The sequence below is a fragment of the Maniola jurtina genome, chromosome 15 (assembly GCF_905333055.1).
Source record: "Maniola jurtina chromosome 15, ilManJurt1.1, whole genome shotgun sequence".
In the NCBI taxonomy this organism is placed as follows: Eukaryota; Metazoa; Arthropoda; class Insecta; order Lepidoptera; family Nymphalidae; genus Maniola; species Maniola jurtina.
This window is the reverse complement of record NC_060043.1, coordinates 7,075,099-7,096,726: the sequence shown is the minus strand read 5'-3', so window position 1 is coordinate 7,096,726 and position 21,628 is coordinate 7,075,099. Positions and strand designations below refer to the sequence as shown.

Sequence of the window (21,628 nt, the reverse complement as noted above, 5' to 3'; positions counted from 1 at the left end):
TGGATTGTAGTGGCTTGAGTAGCTTACTCATAATAATAAAAAAAATTAAAAAGATATCCGTTTCTCTGGGGACAGAAAACCCATTGCAGACCACTATGACGCTAAGGATTTCGTAAATCGAGCTTGATGACGAAAAGTGGTCAAAGAAACCTTGTAAAAATTTCAAAAGACCTTTCCAATCTACACACAAAATTTTATTTTGGTTAAAAAAAAAGTGTAGGCAGACCTACAAATTACGATGTTGTGAGACCGGGAATAGCGGATACGCTAATGTTCATACATTACAGAAAAAGAACATAAGAAAATATTAATGAGCCGTAATTCGAGTAAATATAGAGTAACGTAAATACGCTAATATTTTCTTTGCAAATAAACAAATAGAAACTTCTTGCCCATATCACACGGTTTTATAGTCTACACTCAGTTATGCCTCATTAAAATGATTTATCCAGAAAAAAGTGCTAAAATTCAACAGTGTTAGACGTTGCGGATATTTTAAAACTATTGTTCGTCACTTACTCCATACAATCGTAGTTCCAATTTCATTAGAATATTAAGCAACCAAAGTCCATGAAATTTTGCAAACATATTTTAGAAACTAATATCTGTGCCTGTGGTGTTTTAGATTTTTCTAAAAATATGTAGTTTTAAAATTATAGGGGCTCAAAGATTTGTATGTAAATTTTTAAGACCGCCTAACTTTGAAACCGAATATTTTAACAGAAATCTGGAAAACCACAGGCTTGCTTATTATTCAAATGAAATTGGAACTACGTTTGTATGGAGCGAGTGACGGAAAGACCCCTCTTAACTTACTCGTTCATGTTATTTTACCCTAGAGATCCATCACAATAGAGGTAGAGTTCATTGGACGCTATACTGCAATACGAATTATGGTAAGAAGGAAACATCCAAATAACTTATATTTATTCGGATAACTTGCGCAACGAAAGAAAAATGTTTATAAAATATTTTTGTTCTAAGGCCAATGCTCTAAGCGTGGGTATCGGTACATTATGACGCCCACTATTTTCGGCGATGCTATTTCTGAAACGCATTTTGTACAATCAATCGATGCCGACTCGGCCAATTGACCGTTAACATGGAAAACTGATACTCATTATAAAATAGGTTTTTAATTAATATTTAAGTAATTATAACGTTATCAATATTGTGCTATTTTTCCCGTTACTATTATAGTGTTATCTAAAATACTTGTAATTTTGCGTAAAATATTTCAGAATAAGATCAAGTGTATGGACGGATTAATTCATTAATTTCAAAATACTTAGTATAGCAAACTAATTTAGCAAGTATTATGTAGTAAAGAAGGTTTTACATGATGTATACTACTCATTGGCTATGTTTATAAACAACTTATGAAAAACCAATTCGACCTGCGCATAATAATTATATGTTACCTACTTACTCGTAATTACTTAGATAATAATTGTTTGCGATTTTTTTGCTTCTGGGTTAATTTATATGAATACGGTAAAATATTTTTTTTTTAAATTTCCACCGAAACTACGTTATGTTGAAAAAAAAAAAATAGTACCCACTACATTTTGTGTGACATATCAGACAAAGCCTATTGTTCTTTATACTTACATCCAAATGATGTAACGGACTACGTCAATTAGATACTCGGTTTAAAAAGTCCACGATAAATCGTATGCTTTAATTCTGTAATAATTTTTTAACTTACGTAATTAGGTATCTTGGTATATGAGTCAAACATTATCCAATAAAGCATAACAGGCGTCCGGCGCAATTAATGTTTATGCGTCGAATTTTGATACGAATAATTGGAAGAAATCACGTGCAGACTGCAGCGTTATTTAATATCTGTTTTTTTCAACCTTTAAAAAAACGTCACGTATTCGATCTTGTACGGGAAGAGCAAAATACGCAACTGCAAAAGCTAGGCTTTCACGCGCTCTTCGCCATGTGAAGCCGTACGGTTTCTTATTCACATTCTAGGAGTAGCCAAGAGTCCAACGCGCGTTCTGTTTGTTTCAATCTTTAAAAGACCTCATATTCGTTCACACTACGAGAGTAGCAGTAACAAGTACATCTCGAACACTTCGTTTAGTGCGTAATTTGTAGGTAGGTATTACGATAAGAACGATTGTTTAGTCTGTATGGACAGTATCGTATGACTGTTCGTCAGTGCAGCCGGCAGCTGCATCCTGATAAGGGTTCGTTATGATTTGAATTACGTAGGTACCCCGAGTTCACTTTTACCTAGCGTCTGGACCTCGATAGTAAACGGTTGAAAGGAAAATTCGGGAGACCATTATTTTATCGTACGCAGAACACCTATTATAGATTGACTTTTAACCCGTAGTAATTGCGAGAAAAAAAGACCATGACTTGACATGGTCGCTAACTATGGCCCTCATAAGAAAACTTAAGAGTCACTCAGCGGGCGATGTAGAGAGCTATGCTAGGAGTTCCTCTACGTGATCCAAAATCAGAAATGAAGATATCCGCAGGAGAACAAGAGCAACCGACAAAGCTTCTTGACAGTTGAATTATTGAGGCTCTATAATTATTGCTTAAGTATACCTTTGTTCTTGTGTGTTTTCGAACCATGATGCTATTAATAAAACCTAAAAGAACTATAGCAACCATATTTTAATAACACTTTAAACTACTTCCGTGTGTCTAACACTTAATAAATCCATTTGTAATAAAATTTAACACAGGCATTAAGTTTCTGAACATCAAAACGTTATATTAAGTCAAATATAATAATAAGGAAGTGTTCTGTGCATCAAAATTATTAAAAATAAACCTATTTTGCAATCTAGCAAATCATACCAGTCTCATGATCATTATCATACTGGTAAGTATGTAAAGTTAACTTGTAACCAGTGTACGTAATGTTGAATAATAACATAGACGTAACATAAGAAACCACTGGTTTTTGTTATAGGCTTCTCTTAATAAACAAAAAGATCTGAGGCCTTGGCGTTTGTTCCAGTTAATGTAAGTTTAGCTATCATGTCATTTTAGTATGGCCGGGCAATCATCGTGATATTCGACATCTTCAATCTCCATCAAAAATTGGCAGATTAACTCAGGTGTCCTGACACCCCGTATCGTCCGATGGCGTTGTCGACAAGATGGTCTAAAATCTAAATTATAATATAAATAATTTTAGAATGGAATAATGACAGTTCACCATTCATACTAAATGATTTACTTACTCCCATGCATGAACGCAAATTATGTCACGTTAAATAACTTGAAAAATTACAAGGAACTCAAATGAAAAAATCAACTGTACCAATTATGGCCAGTATTTCTACCATTTGCTTGTCTCCATCGAACACGGCAAAACAATACGCAACTACGCACAGTGAAACTGAAAGTATGTCAAGAAAATGCAATTGCGTAAATTAAATACTGAATGTGCAGTTTCATACGATCGGTGACCGTAAAATACCTGCGTTGGGCGGAAAAACATTTAATGCACAATTAACGGAGCCATCCGATCGTTTTTCCGTAGCAACCTTGTTGAAGTGTCCGCTTTACTTTACGGTTATTATCTCCGTTTTACAGGAAACATGTCACAAATAAACATTAGTTAGAGGTCCACGATATTTCTCAAAGCGCACAACTTCCTGGTTTTGTCGAAGGCTGTTATTATTGTCAATGAAACTTAAAGAAAGATGACATTTCCGTTCTTTCTATTTAAGGCGAATGCCACTATAAAAGTGTAGGATGACGCAAGCAGTAAAAATACGTTAAATAATTGATTGATGCATCGATATCACGAGTCACGAACAATTATTATTATTGTCACTCCTCAAAAGTCGACAGTAAAAAAGAATCTGCTTTCCGAACCGGTGATAGTCTTGTCATACCTAAGAAGAACCACAAGTTAGCTTACAAGAAATAAACTAATTATTTGAATTTTATTTATTTAAAGCTAACGAAATAAATAAAATATAAACATTAAACATACTAAATAAATCACTAATATTATAAACAGTTTTTTAAATGGTCCTTGTCCACGGCTTTTCCCGTGGTTTTTTCCTATCTCGTGATAAATTAAAGTTAAAAGGCGTGCTCACCTTGTTACTACTAGATAGAACAATGAGCATTAATTTCTACAACAAGCTAAATTAATTACTTTTTTTTACCATTTGAAACTGGACTGTCATCGTTATGTGAAAGTCAGTCAAGATATTTCAATGGCATCAGGAAAATAGCCATATTTTATCAAAACAGCCAATTGGTGATACCGAAGAAATGTGAAGTACGATTTTTATCTATCTTTTTTATCAGCTTTAAGAAAATGCATTGTCTATCTAAGCGGCTGTAAATTGAGAACCATTAAATTGATTCGACGCGGTTTCCACAACTTTATTGAACAATTTTCTAGAAAGTCCCTAAGCAGAGCTTTTACTTTAACAAAAGTCTAGTCATGCCTAACAATACCCAATATCTTGATTTTTTTATTATTACCTGACGCCCGCGACTTCGCGTGGATTTAGGTTTTTCAAAATCCTTTAGAAACTTTTTAATTTTCCGGGGTAAAAAGTAGGCTATGTGTTAATCCAGGGTATAACCTATCTCCATTCCGAATTCCAGAGAAATCAGTACGAAGTATCAATCTTATTTCGTAGATACCGGTTAACCCCACCGGAAAACCTGAGAAACATTCATTACCTTATCAAACGTAGTAACAGGATGAGCAGCTCCTATGGTGCCGTCCTTCTTCTTGTCGATCTTGTACACCACTATACGGTTCTCCCTTACGGTATGAACGCAGAAGGCCTTCGAGTCGGGACTCCAGGCTACGTGTGATGCGAAGTCGAACTCAATGTTCACTCGTAGATTCTTGTGCTCCTTCACTTTTAGGTCTCGTATATCCCAAAGGATGACTGATCCATCTGTTAAAACAAACCATGGCTTACAATATTGCTTGTTTTAAAAAAATACCTAGTTAGGTAAGTAAGTAGTTTCATAATAACTTACATCTAAGTTTAGGTCTATCAAAAATTCATGCCTCCATTAAAATAAACCACAAAATCTGCAATCATCAAATTCAGTGCAAGACTGTAATTATATTTAATGAACCTTCAATTAAAAAAAAGTTAATCACTGGCGTTAGATAAGAAGTCATAATCATTGCCTACATTCTGCAACTTACGTCAAACAACTTAATGGATAATAATAAAAAACCTAGTCACAAAGTCTACCCATAAAAATGTACACCGGAATACAGCGGTAACTTGTCTCTTTTTAGGGTTCAAAACGACGCTTTCAGACTTTATATGGTATCTTGACTCTAATCGAGACTGAGATCTAAACGGCACCTAACCAGTAATCGCCTGAATAGTGCTTATTACGACTTTGCCGATAAATGTAGCGTCCTGATATGATTAGGTATACAAGTAAGTACTTACTAGATGATTTATGGACGATTTAAAACTCGAACTCTTTGATTTTCCTGGATAAAAAGTAAATGCCTTTCACAGTAACTTATGCTATCTCTGCGCTTTTTTTGCTGACTGCTAGCTGTTCATGGCCCATCTGCTTCACCGATATTGACAAAAGGTACAAAGATAGCTTACATTCCAGGAAAGAACAATAGGCAAGAATAATTTTAGTCCTGGAAAAATCAAAGAGTTCCCAGGGGATTTCCCAAACATCTAAATCCACATTGACGAAGTTGCGGGCTTCATCTACTTGGTACAGAGATAGCTTGCATTGTGGAGACGGATATACGACTTCTTTTTATCCCGAAAAATTAAAGATCCCGCGGGATTCTCAAAAATCTAAATCCACGCGGACAAAGTCGCAGGAACCATCTAGTTTGGTATATTATTATTATTTTCTATGCGTCCATAAAATTGTGTTTTTATGGTATAAAATTTCCATCTAGAAAATATTTTTTTGCATTTACGAGCGATGCCACTCACAATATTATCTTCGGAGGTCAAATACGGGTATGAATATATTATAAGGTATTTTTTCAACATTTTACGTCGGGACATCTTTCCGGCCGTGACTACAAGTGGTTTCATTGTCAACTTCATTTTGACTCACTCGACCACGTAGGAAGATTTTCACCCACTCATGACATTGAGTCAAAAGGGCAAAATTAATTAGGCATATTTATTTTCACCTGAGCACGTTTTGTCATTTTTGTCCCTAGCATTTTTCAAATTTCAATAGCCATTCGGCGTATATTCATACTTCCATACAAATATCATAAATGCGTACGTGTGTCTGTCTGTCAGTCTGCTGGTTTTCCATTGCACCGTTTAACCGATTTGGACGATGTTTAGTATGATATTTGGTGGATAGTGCTTGCATGCCGGAGATGGCTATTTTTTGTTCCGGAAAATCAAAGAATTCCGATAGGGATTTAAAAAAACCAAAAACCTAAATCCACGTGGATAAACTAGCGGGCAATTTGGTACAGAGACAGCTTACATCCTGGAACTGGAACACATAAGATACTTTTTATCCCGGAAAATCAAAGAGTTCTAACGGGGTTTTTAAAACCCTAAATCCACGCGAACGAAGTCTCGGGCAACATCTAATAACCTATAATTTCCACGTGGTCTGCTGCACGGAAGCATTCATTATCACACAAACCTTGTACGGATTATCGTATTATGATTATTCGACGTATGGAGCAATGATGGCACTGTATATTATATTTCATAAGCCATGGTATGGTAGGTACACAAACACTTTGCAGCCAAATAGGTAAAGTACGCGCAAAGCAAATATGTAATCCCATTTAAACAAGAGGCGTATAACTACGCATTGTGGAAAAACAAACTGTTTATAAAAAATAAAAACTGAATATACCAAGTATTTAACCCTTAGTCTACGACCTGCGCAAACCGCCATGTTTTAAGATTGGACTACTTGTTTTGCGATCACTAAGTAATCTAGGTAACCGTGCAATAATGCGGGAACTGGTAAAAGGTCATGACAGCACTAAGATATCGAAACTGAGTCACTGTACCAAGGCCTTTGGACTTCAGCCGATTACGAGCGCAACACCAAACTCAGTGAAGGTAGGTAAACTGCCGTATAACATTGTAATGAAAATCATTATTTTAGTGACTGCAAAGACGTAGGCGCGATACGTTATCATTTGAACCTATGTCAAGGGATGTTATGTTTAATTGATCTGAATGTTGCAAAATCTCGGGCGAATGCAAGAATCAACGCGTTTAAACTTTAGATAGAGCTGTTTAACCTGCAAAAAAGAGTAAGTAGGTACTCCTACTTAATTTAGGGCAGCACAGCATTTATCCGTGGTGTTTTGGATTTTTCTAAAAATATGTAGTTTTAAAATTACAGGGGCTCAAATATTTGTATGTAAATTTTTAAGACCGCGTAACTTTGAAACCGAATATTTTGACAGAAATCTGGAAAACCACAGACATAGATCTAGTTTCTAGAATATGTCTGCAAAATTTCATGGACTTTGGTTGCTTAATATTCAAATGAAATTGGAACTACGTTTGTATGAAGCGAGTGACGGAGAGACCCCTCTTAAAAGTATCACATAGAAATTCAAAATTAAAATTAAAAATGCTCTTGACGATTCAAAGTACTTGTAAAAGTCTAATTGATTAAAAATATTTTGAACTTTTTTTTTTGGAAAAGAATCACTACCCAATACCCATAGTTTTATAAAATACGAAAGTATTTGTTTGTTGGTATGTCCTTCAATCACGTTGCAACTTGCAACGGGGCAATGGATCGACGTGATTTTTTGCACGGGTATAGTTAAGGTTCTGGACAGTAACATGGCTACTTTTAATCCCGGAAAAGCAAACAGTTCCCACGGGATTTAATAACCTAAATAAATGCGAACACAATTTCTTGTTATGCCGATCGTTTTCTGAGTAATGCTTATAGCAAATACTAAGTACAACCCGGAAATAGTACCAGTGAGGTAGTAGATCTCACTTGCTCCGTGAATCGAAAAAACATATTTTATAATAAAAATTGAACGAACTGCAATAGGTATAATATAAAAATTATTATAGTTTAATAAACAACGAATTAGCAACATGCAAATTTGATAAAACAACCTTGAAACTTATCACAACAACAGTACGTGTCAGTGAAAAACGAGAAAAATAGTAAAAAAAGCTGTCCATAACAAAAACACATGATAGGTAAACGAAAGATGACGGACGAAAGGCAGGACATGACGAAATGCTGGCTATTTACGAAAGTTTAAAGGTGATGGTGAAATAAACGGAAAGTTTTATCAAGTCTATCAAAACTCATAATAAAGTTGATATTACAATTTACATTGTCTTGATAATATACTAAGGAAACGAAACAATGGTATGGTTATATAATTAGGGCTGCCATCTCCAGATATTGTAAGTTAAAAAAAATACTATATATACATTAGTAGTTTATGTAACGGTTGAGTAACTAATAGGGGGCTATTAAAACACGTGTATTTTAATAAAAGCCGCAGGCAAGGCTTTTAATACAGTATTTTAGGTGATGGGATCGCTGATAAGAAATCGACTAAGTAGCTATCGACTATTTTCTCGCTCAAGAAAAGTAAATCGATATATAATTCTATATAATAAAAGGCAATAAAACTACTGAATTAGCGAAGAAAGAGTTGACCTGATACCTAAATGATTTTTAGAAATTTCATCCGTGCGAAGGTATATCCAACAATATAAACCCAACTAAGTAGGTATAATTATAAGTATAAACTCCGATGTCTAGATTAAAAGCCAATTAGGAGCCTATAAACTGCTGTAAGTCTACCATTAAGTTCAATAAAGTCATTCAAATTAGTAGTAGTGGTAGTAAAGCGTGAGGATAGAGAATTAGAACCTAATTGGCAATGAGACACGTCGCGCTAGTAATGCTAGTATGCGTAATTAATAAAGTGCTAATTGAAGTCTTGTCATCGGTGCAACGTGTACAAATGGTGCATTTTCTAAAAATGGATCGTAGCACTTTTAAATTAGATGTTTTATAAGTCTACCCACCATAAAATCAGGACATCGAGAGATTAGTAGACCGACTGTCAACCCTGTGTATCATTGCAACATTTTATGCCTATGAAACAGTTCAGAGATCTCTAAGGGCATTATCAAAGAATAGCGAAGCGCAATCGTGTATTACATAATAATCTTTGTTGTAGATATTTTACAGTTTTCTAACATATTAATATAACACTAGAGGTACTTGTTCAAAATGCAAATGCTTTTAGCTAATGGCACTATAAAAGGTTTTATTCATTTAAATACTGCAAGCAGATGAATAAAAGATATCTTCTTCAGGGGTATCCATAGCAATTATAATGCTAAAGACTTTTTAATCCTCTTGGTGGCTGTCTAACGTGGTAACGTGGTCCATTCGTGGTGAAAAAAACTCAAAAACCTGAATGTTTCTAACAAATTACTAAACTTTCTTAACTTATTTAGCCTGAAACTAGTCGACCGGCTTCACTCAAGTGGAATTTCTGAAATCATTTCGCTACAACGAGGTGTAGAAATGGTGACCTCGCACCGGAAAGCGCAGCGCTGGAAGACCCCCCACTAGGTGGACGGACGACATCAGGCGGGTCGCAGGAAGCCGCTGGATTCAAGCGGCGCAAGACCGTGGCGTGTAGAATTTAGGTTTTTAAAAATTCTGCGAGAATTTTCGGTTGACTAGGATAAAAAGTAGCCTATGACTCCTATTGAGTTCCAAATCAACTTCTCTTGACTATGCTTGATGAATGTTGATTCAGCAAAATATTAAATCACGGTTGTTTAAGATATTAAATCACGGATTTTAAAATAAATTAAATTATTATTTATCATTTACTGGAATATTCCTAACATTATAATGTTATAACCGGTTTTATTGAAAATACGATTATTTTTTGCGTAAAGTTGATAATAATTATATACCTAAATACTGTCTTGAATTGCGAAAATAAGCTAATTGTACGTGTTTATCATAAAATAACGCGAGTTTTCGAGGACGCTTTTTAATGGCAACAATTTGATTGCAGGGATAATAATGATGAGGAAAACGATGTATAGGTAAGGTACACAAGGTACAAGTACTTTTTGCATGTTCACGATGATCACACTCTCAACATCCTTCAACATATTTTTCTAGGTTCCGTGCGTCCGAATGAAAAAATAGAACCCGTTTATTACTCGTGTGTCTGTCTGACTGTCCGCAACAACCAATTTGCTCCGCATTCATTGAAGGTTTGATTCAGTCCCGCGAATCGAACTGAAATCACATCTTGCCAAGATTTTATTTGGAAACAATGTGAAAGAGAATAAAATATCTTAGTATAGACTCCCACCAATAAAAATTTCTATCACACACACGCACAGACTCACATAGGATTAGGTACAAAATACACAAAAAATTTGCATTAGCCATGTTATGTAGGTAGCTATAATGAGTTACACACAAAAACTTTCATGGCCATGGTTTCGAAGTGATATCATATTATTATGGAAATATACTAAACAGTAGTATCTATAATTCTGTCGATTAGCATTCCAGATGTTTGCAAGAAACGAATTAATCTCAAATCATTAACATTGATTGATAGAGTACGTCGTACATCCATTCGTCCATGTCGTAGATTATATTTTATTGGCCGATTTGAATAACGTATGCTCGTTTTTATAGGTCAGTAAAGAGATACGCATTTATATCGTCGTTTTGATATTCAAGCGACACTATTGGAGAGCGTGACCCAGTCTCGAGGAGCGTACGAACTTCTAATCGGAAGAACAAAGATATACAGTTACTTTATACGCAGCAGTTACTTGTTTCGATGTAGTGTTTAAACAAGTGCAAAATAAGGTTCCGTGTCAGTCACTTCCAAGAGAAACTCTTTTTTAACAGACTTCCAAAAATGAACATCTCAATTCAGCCCGATTTTCTGAAAATTTCTCCGAGATTTAATGCACCAATTTACAGTTTTTTTAGTGACATTTTGGTTGAGCCCAAATCTTCAAAATGTAAAGTTGAATTCGGATATAGATTTTGATTATAATTTAATAGAGAGTAATTTTTAGTCAAAGTACATTATGGCTGTCAAGTCTATAGGTAAACAGAAACACCAGCCACCACAGTTTGACAGATACATCGTAAAATTACATCTGATTGGCCAACACCCTGTCCTCACTTGGCTGAAATAGTACATTGTTTGCTGAAATAACATACTTAGCAAATGCGAATACCATTTTAGCCAATCAAAACAATTGATATTGCAGGAATTTTAATATCTAATAGATACAAAATTTGCGCATAGGATCACCTAAGGTGGACAACATGTAGGATGTAGATTGTAAATACTTTACAAACTATTGATATAGGATTTAACTGTAAAGCCAAGAAGTATGGGCGCTAGTTATTTATTATACACGTAAAATGATAAATATAAGAACGGATATAAAAAAAAACTGTCAATTAACAGACGAGTCCTAAAGTGAATTATGAAGAGGTCTTGTCGGACGATTATTTATTTATTTTCAAGCTTGTTAATAAGCAGCGAAATAAATTTATGTGTGCGTTTAATTCTTTTGGTTCGTTGGCCTTTTCAAGGGAACTAGGAAGTATTGGCATATCACCACACACAATGTGATGGTCGTTCAGTGAGCTCATAACTGAGCTACATGATATGAATGATTTATTTAAATCGTGGTCTACGTCACTTCACTAAACCTATTTCGTTATAGTGTCAGACAGATCACAGATCTACCGCTGAAAATAGAAAATTGAACGAATTGTAGGGGTGCTATTAACATGGTTTATGGAGACATTGGCGACGCCCGCGACTTCGCTCGGCGAAAATATAAATCCTCTTTACTTTCCACTTACATGGCAAATATTATGAAGTCTCTAAGTAATAATTAATGAATATATTATGGAAATAAGGAAACTTTAAAGCGAAAATATAAATCTTAACTCCCTATCCCTCGGGAATTTTTCAAAATCCAGTTTTATTCCTTGTTTACATTATAAAGGAAACCTCTATGCAGGTCAAAGGGTTTGGGCTGGGTGTTAATGACCCAGTCAGTGAGTCAGAAATCTAATATAGGTACCTATTTGGATTTAGAAAATGTGACTAGAGAATTCAAATGTTTTTATGGAAATTCTATAACAGATTTATCAACTTAAAACCTAGTGTATTTAAACTCCCTTAGGCACGTACGATTTGCTAAGCCTAAAGACAAGTGTAAATTAAAAATTTATAACACCCCCGACAAGTGAAGGTTACATACAGTAACTAGAAAAGATCTGATAACTTTGAAACGGCTGAACCGATTTTCTTGGATTATAGCTAAGAACACTCTCGATCAAGCCATCTTTCAAACAAAAAAACTAAATTAAAATCGGTTTATTAGTTTAGGAGCTACGATGCCACAACCAGATACACACGTCAAACTTATAACACCCCTCTTTTTGGGTCGGGGGTTAAAAAGGGTACAACCTGAAACGGCTGTGAAGTTATCTACACAAACGAAGCCGTATGATAATAAATAATTAGTATAATAATATCAGTTTGCCGATCCTAAAAACACGGTCTTCGAACAAAAACTTGTCCGTGTCTTGTACCGAATTCAAGGTCTCATAGCATTGTAGATGATCATGCTCAACTAAACCTAGTTATTTTTGGTTGATGTATTCAAACATTTTACATATACATAGTAACATTTTACACATACACCTACCTACATAGTAACATTTTACGACGTCAATATTTAACTAAATGCAAATTATTGTTGCGTGTGTAGCGTAGCTATGTATCTACCTAATGTTTGCTTAAAACCGTGAAAAGGAATAGAATAGGAGATTTAATAATAATTAATTAGCCTTGTTAAAGGTTTAGGATTCTGTACCTCAAAAGGAAAAACGGAACCCTTATAGGATCACTTTGTTGTCTGTCTGTCTGTCTGTCCGTCGCGTCTGTCAACAAAACCTATAGGGTATTTCCCGTTGACCTAGAATTATGTTTGGTAGGAAGGTAGGTCTTATAGCGCAAGTACAGGAATAAATCTGAAAACTGCGAATTTGTGGTTACATCATTTAAAAAAAAAAAATTAAAATGCGTTTCAATTTTCAAAGTAAGATAACTGTACCAAGTGGGGTATCATATGAAAGGGCTTTACCTGGAGATTCTAAAACAGATTTTTGTTTTTATGCATAATAGTTTTTGATTTATCTGCAAAATGTCGGAAAAACACCCGAGTACGGAACCCTCGGTGCACGAGTCTGACTTGTACTTGACCAGTTTTTTTTTTTTAATTATGACTAATTTTTTTTCAATTCTTTATGGTGATTCTAGTCAAATTGTTACTCTTTAAGAATGTCATGCATTTATGAGCAAATGTGTGACACCATGTCACAGCACTAGGGGGGATCGTAGGCGTGTCAAACCATGACGAAACGGCACTTTGTGCAACTGATTGTGAAAGAGTATTGACGCGGAGGCGGGCTCCATGGTCAAATTGCCTTGTATTGTTACCCATTACCGACTGAGTAAAGATACTGCAGGAACACTTCAATAATTGCACTGTATTTTTGCATGCTAGGCGGTAAACAACCCTTCTAATTTAATTGAGTTCTATTGCCTGTGTAATAACAGTACAATAATCTATCAATGTGTAGAGTTTTGTGAACAAACCAATAGGCACCATTGCTAAATCTTTCTAAAGCATAAATATCAAGTACCTATCACGTCTTGGTATATACCTATGTAATTTTTATTTTTCGCTTCTCTATATTTTAGCATTATGATTTTGCGCTTCCATTTTGATAGGTTTCTATTGGGTATCGTACTGGATTGCCAAATCAATGGCAAATCTATAATATTATGAACAAGTTTCAGCTGAACAACATAATATAAAATAAATGAAAATAAATGTATCAGTAGAAAAGTTCGTTCAGACTTCGAACTTCCAAAGCAATTCTCACCCATTTAGTAAATAAATAGACTTGGTCAACGTTTTTACCCAGGTCATTCGACATACGCTGTTTCAATAAGGGGCCTCAATAATATTTTGTACATTGTATATTTTGTATGATAAGGAAAAAGATAAGATAACCAGGCAAGCATCATCATCTTCAAGTTAACCAATATAGTCCACAGCTGGACACAGGTCTCTTCACACTCCACGGTCCTGCCGTCTAAATCCAGCAGCTCCCTGTGAAACGTTCGATATCACCTGTCCACCTAGTGGGTAACACTGCGCCTTCATGGGACCCCAAAGTATATCGGTTTATCGAACTATGTGCCCTGCCCATTGTCACTTCAGTTTAACAATTCAGGCATTAGGTACTAATAATAATTATTGTAGGTTTGCAGGAGATAGTCATCATGTCAAACATGACCTATTGTGTATCTATCTGTAACGTTACATTGTTTGTTAATAAAATGTAGGTCATATTATATCAATATAACTGTATCTAATACTACAATAATAGCACATGTTATGTCTGAATGTGAAGTAAATTCCACATTCAAAGATAAGTTACGGATAATCTTGGAATAGATAACTTTAGTCGCGGCATCATTAGTATTTTTCATATTGGATTGCAATACCGATATTAATTTTTTAGGGTTCGGTACCTCAAAAGGAAAAACGGAACCCTTATAGGGTTCATCATATGATCACTTTGTTGTCTGTCTGTCTGTCTGTCCGACCGTCCATCCGTCCGTCGTGTCTGTCAAGAAAACCTATAGGGTACTTCCCGTTGATCTAGAATCATGAAATTTGGCAGGTAGATAAGTCTTATAGCACAAGTAAAGGAATTTTGCATTAACCATAATATTCGTTAGTATGGATAAATGTCGAACGAATATCTTTTTTTTTGTCCTGTATGTATTTCTCAGATTCAGACGAAACTTTGTGCAGTTGTTGGTAGGACTTACCGCAAGGTTTCTAACATAATAGGTAGGTACCATAAACGCATGTTAGGCATACGCTAGTAATATATATATAAGTGTATATATATATATATATATATATATATATATATATATATATATATATAAGTGTAGCTAATTAAAGTGTGATGAAATCATCGCTTGATTCCCATGTTAAATGATAATGCCATGGGTCGGGTTTCGAAGAATCAGCGATTCAGTGGGAAATGAAACCAGATCTTGGTACCATCACACTTGAGCTTTCGAATACACGATTTTAAAACATGATTCCAAAAGCATTCTCAGATTTGCTATTATGTTTAATTTTAACAATGTGTAATTTAATAAGTTGAGACTATTATGCACATATCATAGGTACATAATATCGGCTTTCATTTATGTACTCATAATAACTTGTCACATTGATATAGCAACGTTTTGCGTTTGGAAAAGAGGTGTCTGTCGAGTTTGCCGGCTCTTCTCAGTGGAATCTGCTTATAAACCAGTGCGAGAGTCTTCACGTAGCAAATCCTATAATTATTCTAAAGTGCGCTATGTGGAGCAGCTTTCATACTCATATGGTCATGACATAGGTACATAAATAACGGGATCCAAACATCGGACGGGATGAGAACTAAACATGCCTTGCATAACGATCCGTCATGGACGGGGAAAATTCCCGTTACGTATGCTACGGCCTCAAACTGGAAACCAGATTACGTAACTTATGAAGTTATAACTATTACAAATTATAGTCGTGCCAATCATTCATGCCTGACACCATTATATTAATAAACAAGTGTACCTAATTAAAAATTTATAACACCCCCGACAAGTGAAGGTTACAGTAACTAGAAAAGAGCTGATAACTTTCAAACGGCTGAATCGATTTTCTTGCATTATAGATTACTCTTTTAAGATTTTTTTCCGCCTTACCTCTTCGATTTCATTGCATGTTATCCAAGTCTGCACCATCACTTTCCATAGCTATCTAGGTAAAGAGAAAACGTGCATCGTACATTTTCTGAATATTTCGTATAATTTCTGAAATAATCTTTCATTCGGTCGGCGTAAACGCATGACATTACGTAGGACTTATAATCAAGGTAAACAAATGTATACTCACCTCGAGGAAAATCGTATTATTAATGTTTTCTATGAACATACATTTCGTATTTAGTCGTATTTTCTTATTCAAAAAATTCTTCATATCAAATAATATTTGACTATCTTATGTCCGCGAGGACACTCATAGGACACTACATAAATTTCAATCCCCTGTCCAGGCTTGAATTTTAGAAACTCCTTTCTTAGCGGATGTCTACGTCAAAATAGCTATTTTACATGCAAAATTTCAACTCGGTCCGTTAAGTATTTTGAGCTGTGTGTTGATAGATCAGTCAGTCAGTCAATCAGTCACATTTTTGTTTTATATATATGTATTTAGATTTGATTTTTGGCTTCTACGATTTTTATTCGATCAAAATTATACGAAAATCTGATTAAGTAATTGAATGCCATATAGAGGCAGTATCTTTATATAATATGTGTGCACTGCACACTTCTACGTTTACGTTATCTCTAGTAGTTAGATATTATTGTAATTGTTTGGGTACTGCCGGTTGGTTCGTTCGAGTTTCGGCCGGTGGGTGACGTGGCGTTTGTATCGCGGCATTCTCTTTCTTAGTAGTATGAGCACACTGGTATGAATGACTAACCGTTTCGATATTTGGTATTGAATGTTTCATTATTTGTTTACATACAAAAATGACACACTTACCTATTGTTCAAATTATTTGTGTGACTAGTAACAATTACAGTGTGATCACTTCGGTGGAAAGAGATCATCTCATAGTTGATTAATTTATTTGATGACAGCGAGAAGCGACCGCTCGTGGTTTGCCCTCTTGTGGGAATTTTGAAAAATCCAACCCTATTCCACACCTACGAATACATCATAAAGGAAATGTTAATGCATTTCAGTTTTCTAGGTCCACAGGTTTGAGTTAGACATTGGTGAATCAAGTATTGCGTGAGTCAGAATATGTAGGTATATCTTTTAATATTTTACTCGTTCCCTCGATCGTGATTCTTGAATCGATTCGTGATACACACGTCAAACTTATAACACCCCTCTTTTTGGGTCGGGGGTTAAAAATACAAAATTATCTTTTTAAAATTAGATTTTATAGTAATAAATATGTAACTAAAATGCAACAACATTTAGGATATAAATCACAAGATAAACAAGCTAATTAGATTACTAAATTTACTAAGGTTACAATATTGAAGTTATTGAAATTAATAATTTTAAATATTTATCTAAAATGCACCATCACTTAGAATTTTAGTCATTTAATATGAAAAAGATAATCAGCTGTGATCGTAGCAAAAAATATGTGTGTGACTCACAGAAAACAGATGTTCTGTCAACGGGACGTCCTATCTAAAACGCAGAACGTTTTGCGAAAAGGGCATTACCCCGTTACTAGTTATGACAGACTAAATTAATTGTTTGACTAGACTAATTTGAAAAGAGGCGTGTCTAAAACATTAGAACCAAATGGTTTACGCATACGGAATTATACGACTGAATTCTTTACAAGTATATAGTACGCATAACGCAATAAAGTGTGTGTTGTTGTAACGTAACGATAAGACGATAAAGAGCAGAAATCTGAGGCATTAGTTGATAACACAATTATCATATCTCTATCAAACAAGGAAATGTAGAGCTATTCCGTTCCCAATGATATATCTACATGAATTTATTTCTTTGATAACACTTACCTAACTACGAGTATGTGCTGAATCTAATTTTATCACGGTACAAACCGAAATCGGTACAATGTAGATAAAACAGGCAAATATTTTAGGAACACGTGGTGTAAACAAAATACGGGAGCGTCCGGTCGCAAGGGCATTAATCTTTTAAAGACATTAATAAATTCAGTCTCAAAATGCTAAAAGTCAATAACTTGTTCACAAACAGGTAGGTTAAATTCTCTTTTATAAACATTTCGCTCTCGAAAACAGCAGCTTTTAAAACATCCATTTATTATAAGTTTAAATAAGAGAGATCTCAATCTCACACTAAGTCCAAGGTGGAAGTCATTAACTTCATCTACATGATGTGTTACGTCACATTTTTATGTAAGCGGATTATATAAGGTAGCTTTGAATACACGGTCGTTCGTTTAAGGCTTTATAATTGCACAAGAGTTGCTTTAAAATTCTACATTATAAGATTCGTTATGAGAACGTCTGTTCGAAGTGCAACTGACTATCGTATGTTGAAATTTACTCGTAACAATATACGGGGATGGATGCCTGGCAGACGGCCTACTGTGAAATCGCGAAGCATTGGCTGACTCAGTTGTGAAGATATAAAAGTAACTATATTTTCTAACAGACGAAGCTTAGTCATTTGGCACGGTCGAGATCGAAACATAAGTGATTTCATATCAAAATTCTGTGTTCAGGCATATATTATTCTGTGGTTCAGGTATAGATAACAATATTTATAATATCTTAGCTTATCAACCTGTGCCTTAGTTATTGTTTCGTGATGTCATTTTCCTGTACCCAGAACACACACAAGTTTGCCCCAGACATTCAATGATTCATCGCCTCAATAACATGAATTAAATCATTAGTAACCTACTTGGAAATGATACCACGTAAGTAATATTAATTTATTAAGGTGGGTATACCTCGTATACATTATCTTTTCTGTGTCAAATACGAGTATTTCATTCTTCTGAAAACTAATTTCTAGTGAATAACTATATAGCTGTCAGTCTACCCCACTTACCCTATGCGTTGTTAACAATCGCTAGTTATGTACGAGTGAAATCCAGCGCAGTGAAAGTGTTCTATCATATGACGGAGACATAAAATCGTATGAGGTTTGCATTAATGATGACATACTTTCTTTATAATTTTACCGTTGTTGTCTTCGTAAGCTTGTTTGTGAGTATTCTTCTAGGTTTTGTTTGATAACCAAACTCAGCAGCTTTGTGTATAATATACTAAAGTACCTACCTGGGTATTTTTATGAAAAACCCTAACTTACTCGTGAAAGGGTAAAGAAAACCACAGAGTTTAGAAAAAAAAATATTACGTTTATTGCTATCCCGCAATTCGAAGGCACATACACAGTACGCGCGCTCCGTCAACGTAATAAAATAGAATCTTGAGAATCGTCCACAAAACATTTCAACAGTATTATAAAATACAAGTGGTATAGGATTTTTATTTTTTATCACTCGAAATTTAGGCGGAACTAATTAAGGGATCGTATGGTTGCAAAATGGATAGCTGATTCGTAGCACGGGGTCTTTGTGCACGCTCGGAATGTACTTTCAATAAAACGAGATCCATGGCAGCGCGAGCGTCTTCAAGTGGCGAGTGTCCTGAGCTACTTCGTTGTACGCTTCGTCCTAACAGTTCTTCTGAGAGAGCGCGTAAGGATCGTCTCAGTGGGAAGCCTCGCGAATGGGGATACAACGCGCACGTATCCACCACTGCACTGTGTAATAACTTCAAAGCTCGTAAGTCGTTCTCCAATGCGTGCCCAACAAGAATCGTGTCGCTTCCGACAAATCCTAATATATCATTCTGAACATCTCGTAGCGTCTTGGTCGCGCGCGCCAAGTCGCGCGGCCTGATGCCTGAGAAGCGGGTGTTGTGGTCGAGTACTTGTGAACTAGGTTTAACTAGCGATCTGTAAACGAGTCGACCGTCGGCTGCTATTACCGCTATGCTAGCCAATTCTAGTCCTCCGGTGGTGTAACACATCTCGGTGTCGACGGCGTACACGCCTCCTCGCGGCGACCGCGCACGCACATATCCTTCGAGAGGCCCGTTCATGCCGGGCTTGGTGCCACTCCATACGTGAAATCGGGCCGTGCTACAACCTTTAGAACCCAACGGAGCGCTGCAACAAGTGTGACGGGAGTCACCGCTGATGCGCCCCCAATGATATACGCAAGATTGTTCAACCACATATTCACCATCTTTCGTCATTCGAAACATTTTATCACAACGCACACACAAATGTTCCACTGCATCCGCTTCTTCGTCACTTTCGGAGCGGGGCGTAGAGCCCCACGATCCTCGTCCGCTGTCATTCTGGGAGCAACCGGGCACGAACTCCGGCGCGTTCACGTCGAACGAAGTGATCTGCAGAGGCTTAGGCCGAGGCGGCGGGTTGATGTACACCACGGCCTTTGACGAGTTGGGCTCTATCTCGAGCGGGTAGCCCAGGGCCCACATCCGCTTAGGCGAGAGCAGATGCGGGCGCAGGGCCTCCACTAGTTCCTCGGTGGAGATCCTCTGCGGCGTCGACGGCGTCGGCGACGCGGCCGGGGGGCGGCGTCGATCGCGCGGCCGGCGCCGGCGTGCTGCGGCGCTGGCAGGATCCACCGCCGCGTCGGTCTCTTGATAAAACCAATCATGCCAATGAGTACAAAATTGCATGTTTCTCGATGGGCTTGTATACACATAGAGTCGAGAGAGCGAGCGCGGAGCCGGAATCGGTAAAAACGTGCAATCGCGCGCGCGGGCGCTGTACTAATGGCGCGCTGGTGGGGCAGCCCACGCTTTATACGTCACGTCACGTAGGTAGCGCGCGTTCGTTAACGGGACATGCCAATCGACCGGCCTATTCTCATTTTTCTAAACAATAATAAAAACTCTACTTTCTGTGAAAGATAAGTTAAAGCAATTAGTCCTATTGTGACAACCTAGAATTGTACAATTCGACCCGTTTAGGTACGGCCTTACCTACTTTTTGTACACGCATGGTTCTTTGTTTACTCACATCAGCTGATTCGTTTGCGCAGGGCGGCTTATCATTTTGTTTTGATGGGCGAAGCAATGTTTTGCCTACTTTTTTATTTCGATTTTATGTATCTTCGTACAGCAAAATAATAGTAATTGTATGTTGTTAGAGTTCGCCTTGGCCTAGAGCCTTGAATAAGATGTTGTAAAATGAGATGAATAAGTGCATCGACAATGGAATTATCGTTTCGAGAAGGAAAATTAATACTATATTATTTCAAATACTATTATTTTTTTTTTCATTTCATCAGCAAAATTTCTAATGGTAGATAAGTTATAAATGTATGTAGGTACTTAATTAAATTAAAAATAAATAATCAAGTTCTGCCATAGGTTTTTTTTTAGAAAATGTTTCGTAATTTTTCAATAAAATTAGGTTGAAACAATATAATAATGTGACAAAGAAAGTAAGTTGTTATTTTCCCTTCATGCCAATATAAACGGCACTTCCCTTTTAACGTTTCAACTTTTTTATAAACATAATGTATGACAATATTAAGTCAGTTTTCCTCAACGTTATAAGGGAATATTTTGTTAAAGGAAATACCTACTGTGTTCATCTTCTACGTCAATGTTACAACAGAATAGCGTCATGTCTGTACTTTTAAATAAAGTTAAAAGACTTACATGGTTCATATTCTATAAGTACAGTATTGACGTCTAATCAACTAGTCACTAAGATACCCAGAACTTCATTTGTGTAAACTGCTACATCTACTGGATTATTTATTTAAAAAGAGCCAACTTCTGATAATACAAGTGTAAATTAAAAATTTATAACACCCCCGACAAGTGAAGGTTACAGTAGGTAATAGCTAGAAAAGAGCTGATAACTTTCAAACGGCAAAACCGATTTTCTTGAATTATGGC

The 21,628-nt window shown here is 36.1% G+C and overlaps 1 protein-coding gene across 2 annotated transcripts in view; it reads right to left on the bottom strand.

The window, feature by feature from the left end:
• The window catches only part of LOC123872500 (transducin beta-like protein 2), a 99,639-nt gene that overhangs the window by 27,953 nt on the left and 50,058 nt on the right, over positions 1-21,628 (bottom strand). The window contains exon 3 of one of the 2 annotated variants that reach the window (XM_045916817.1): positions 4,684-4,907. In XM_045916817.1, coding sequence (XP_045772773.1) covers positions 4,684-4,907 — 224 coding nt within the window. Of the gene's footprint in view, positions 1-4,683; positions 4,908-19,023; positions 20,356-21,628 lie in introns of those variants that run through there. The other variant, XM_045916816.1, reaches the window with a different exon arrangement.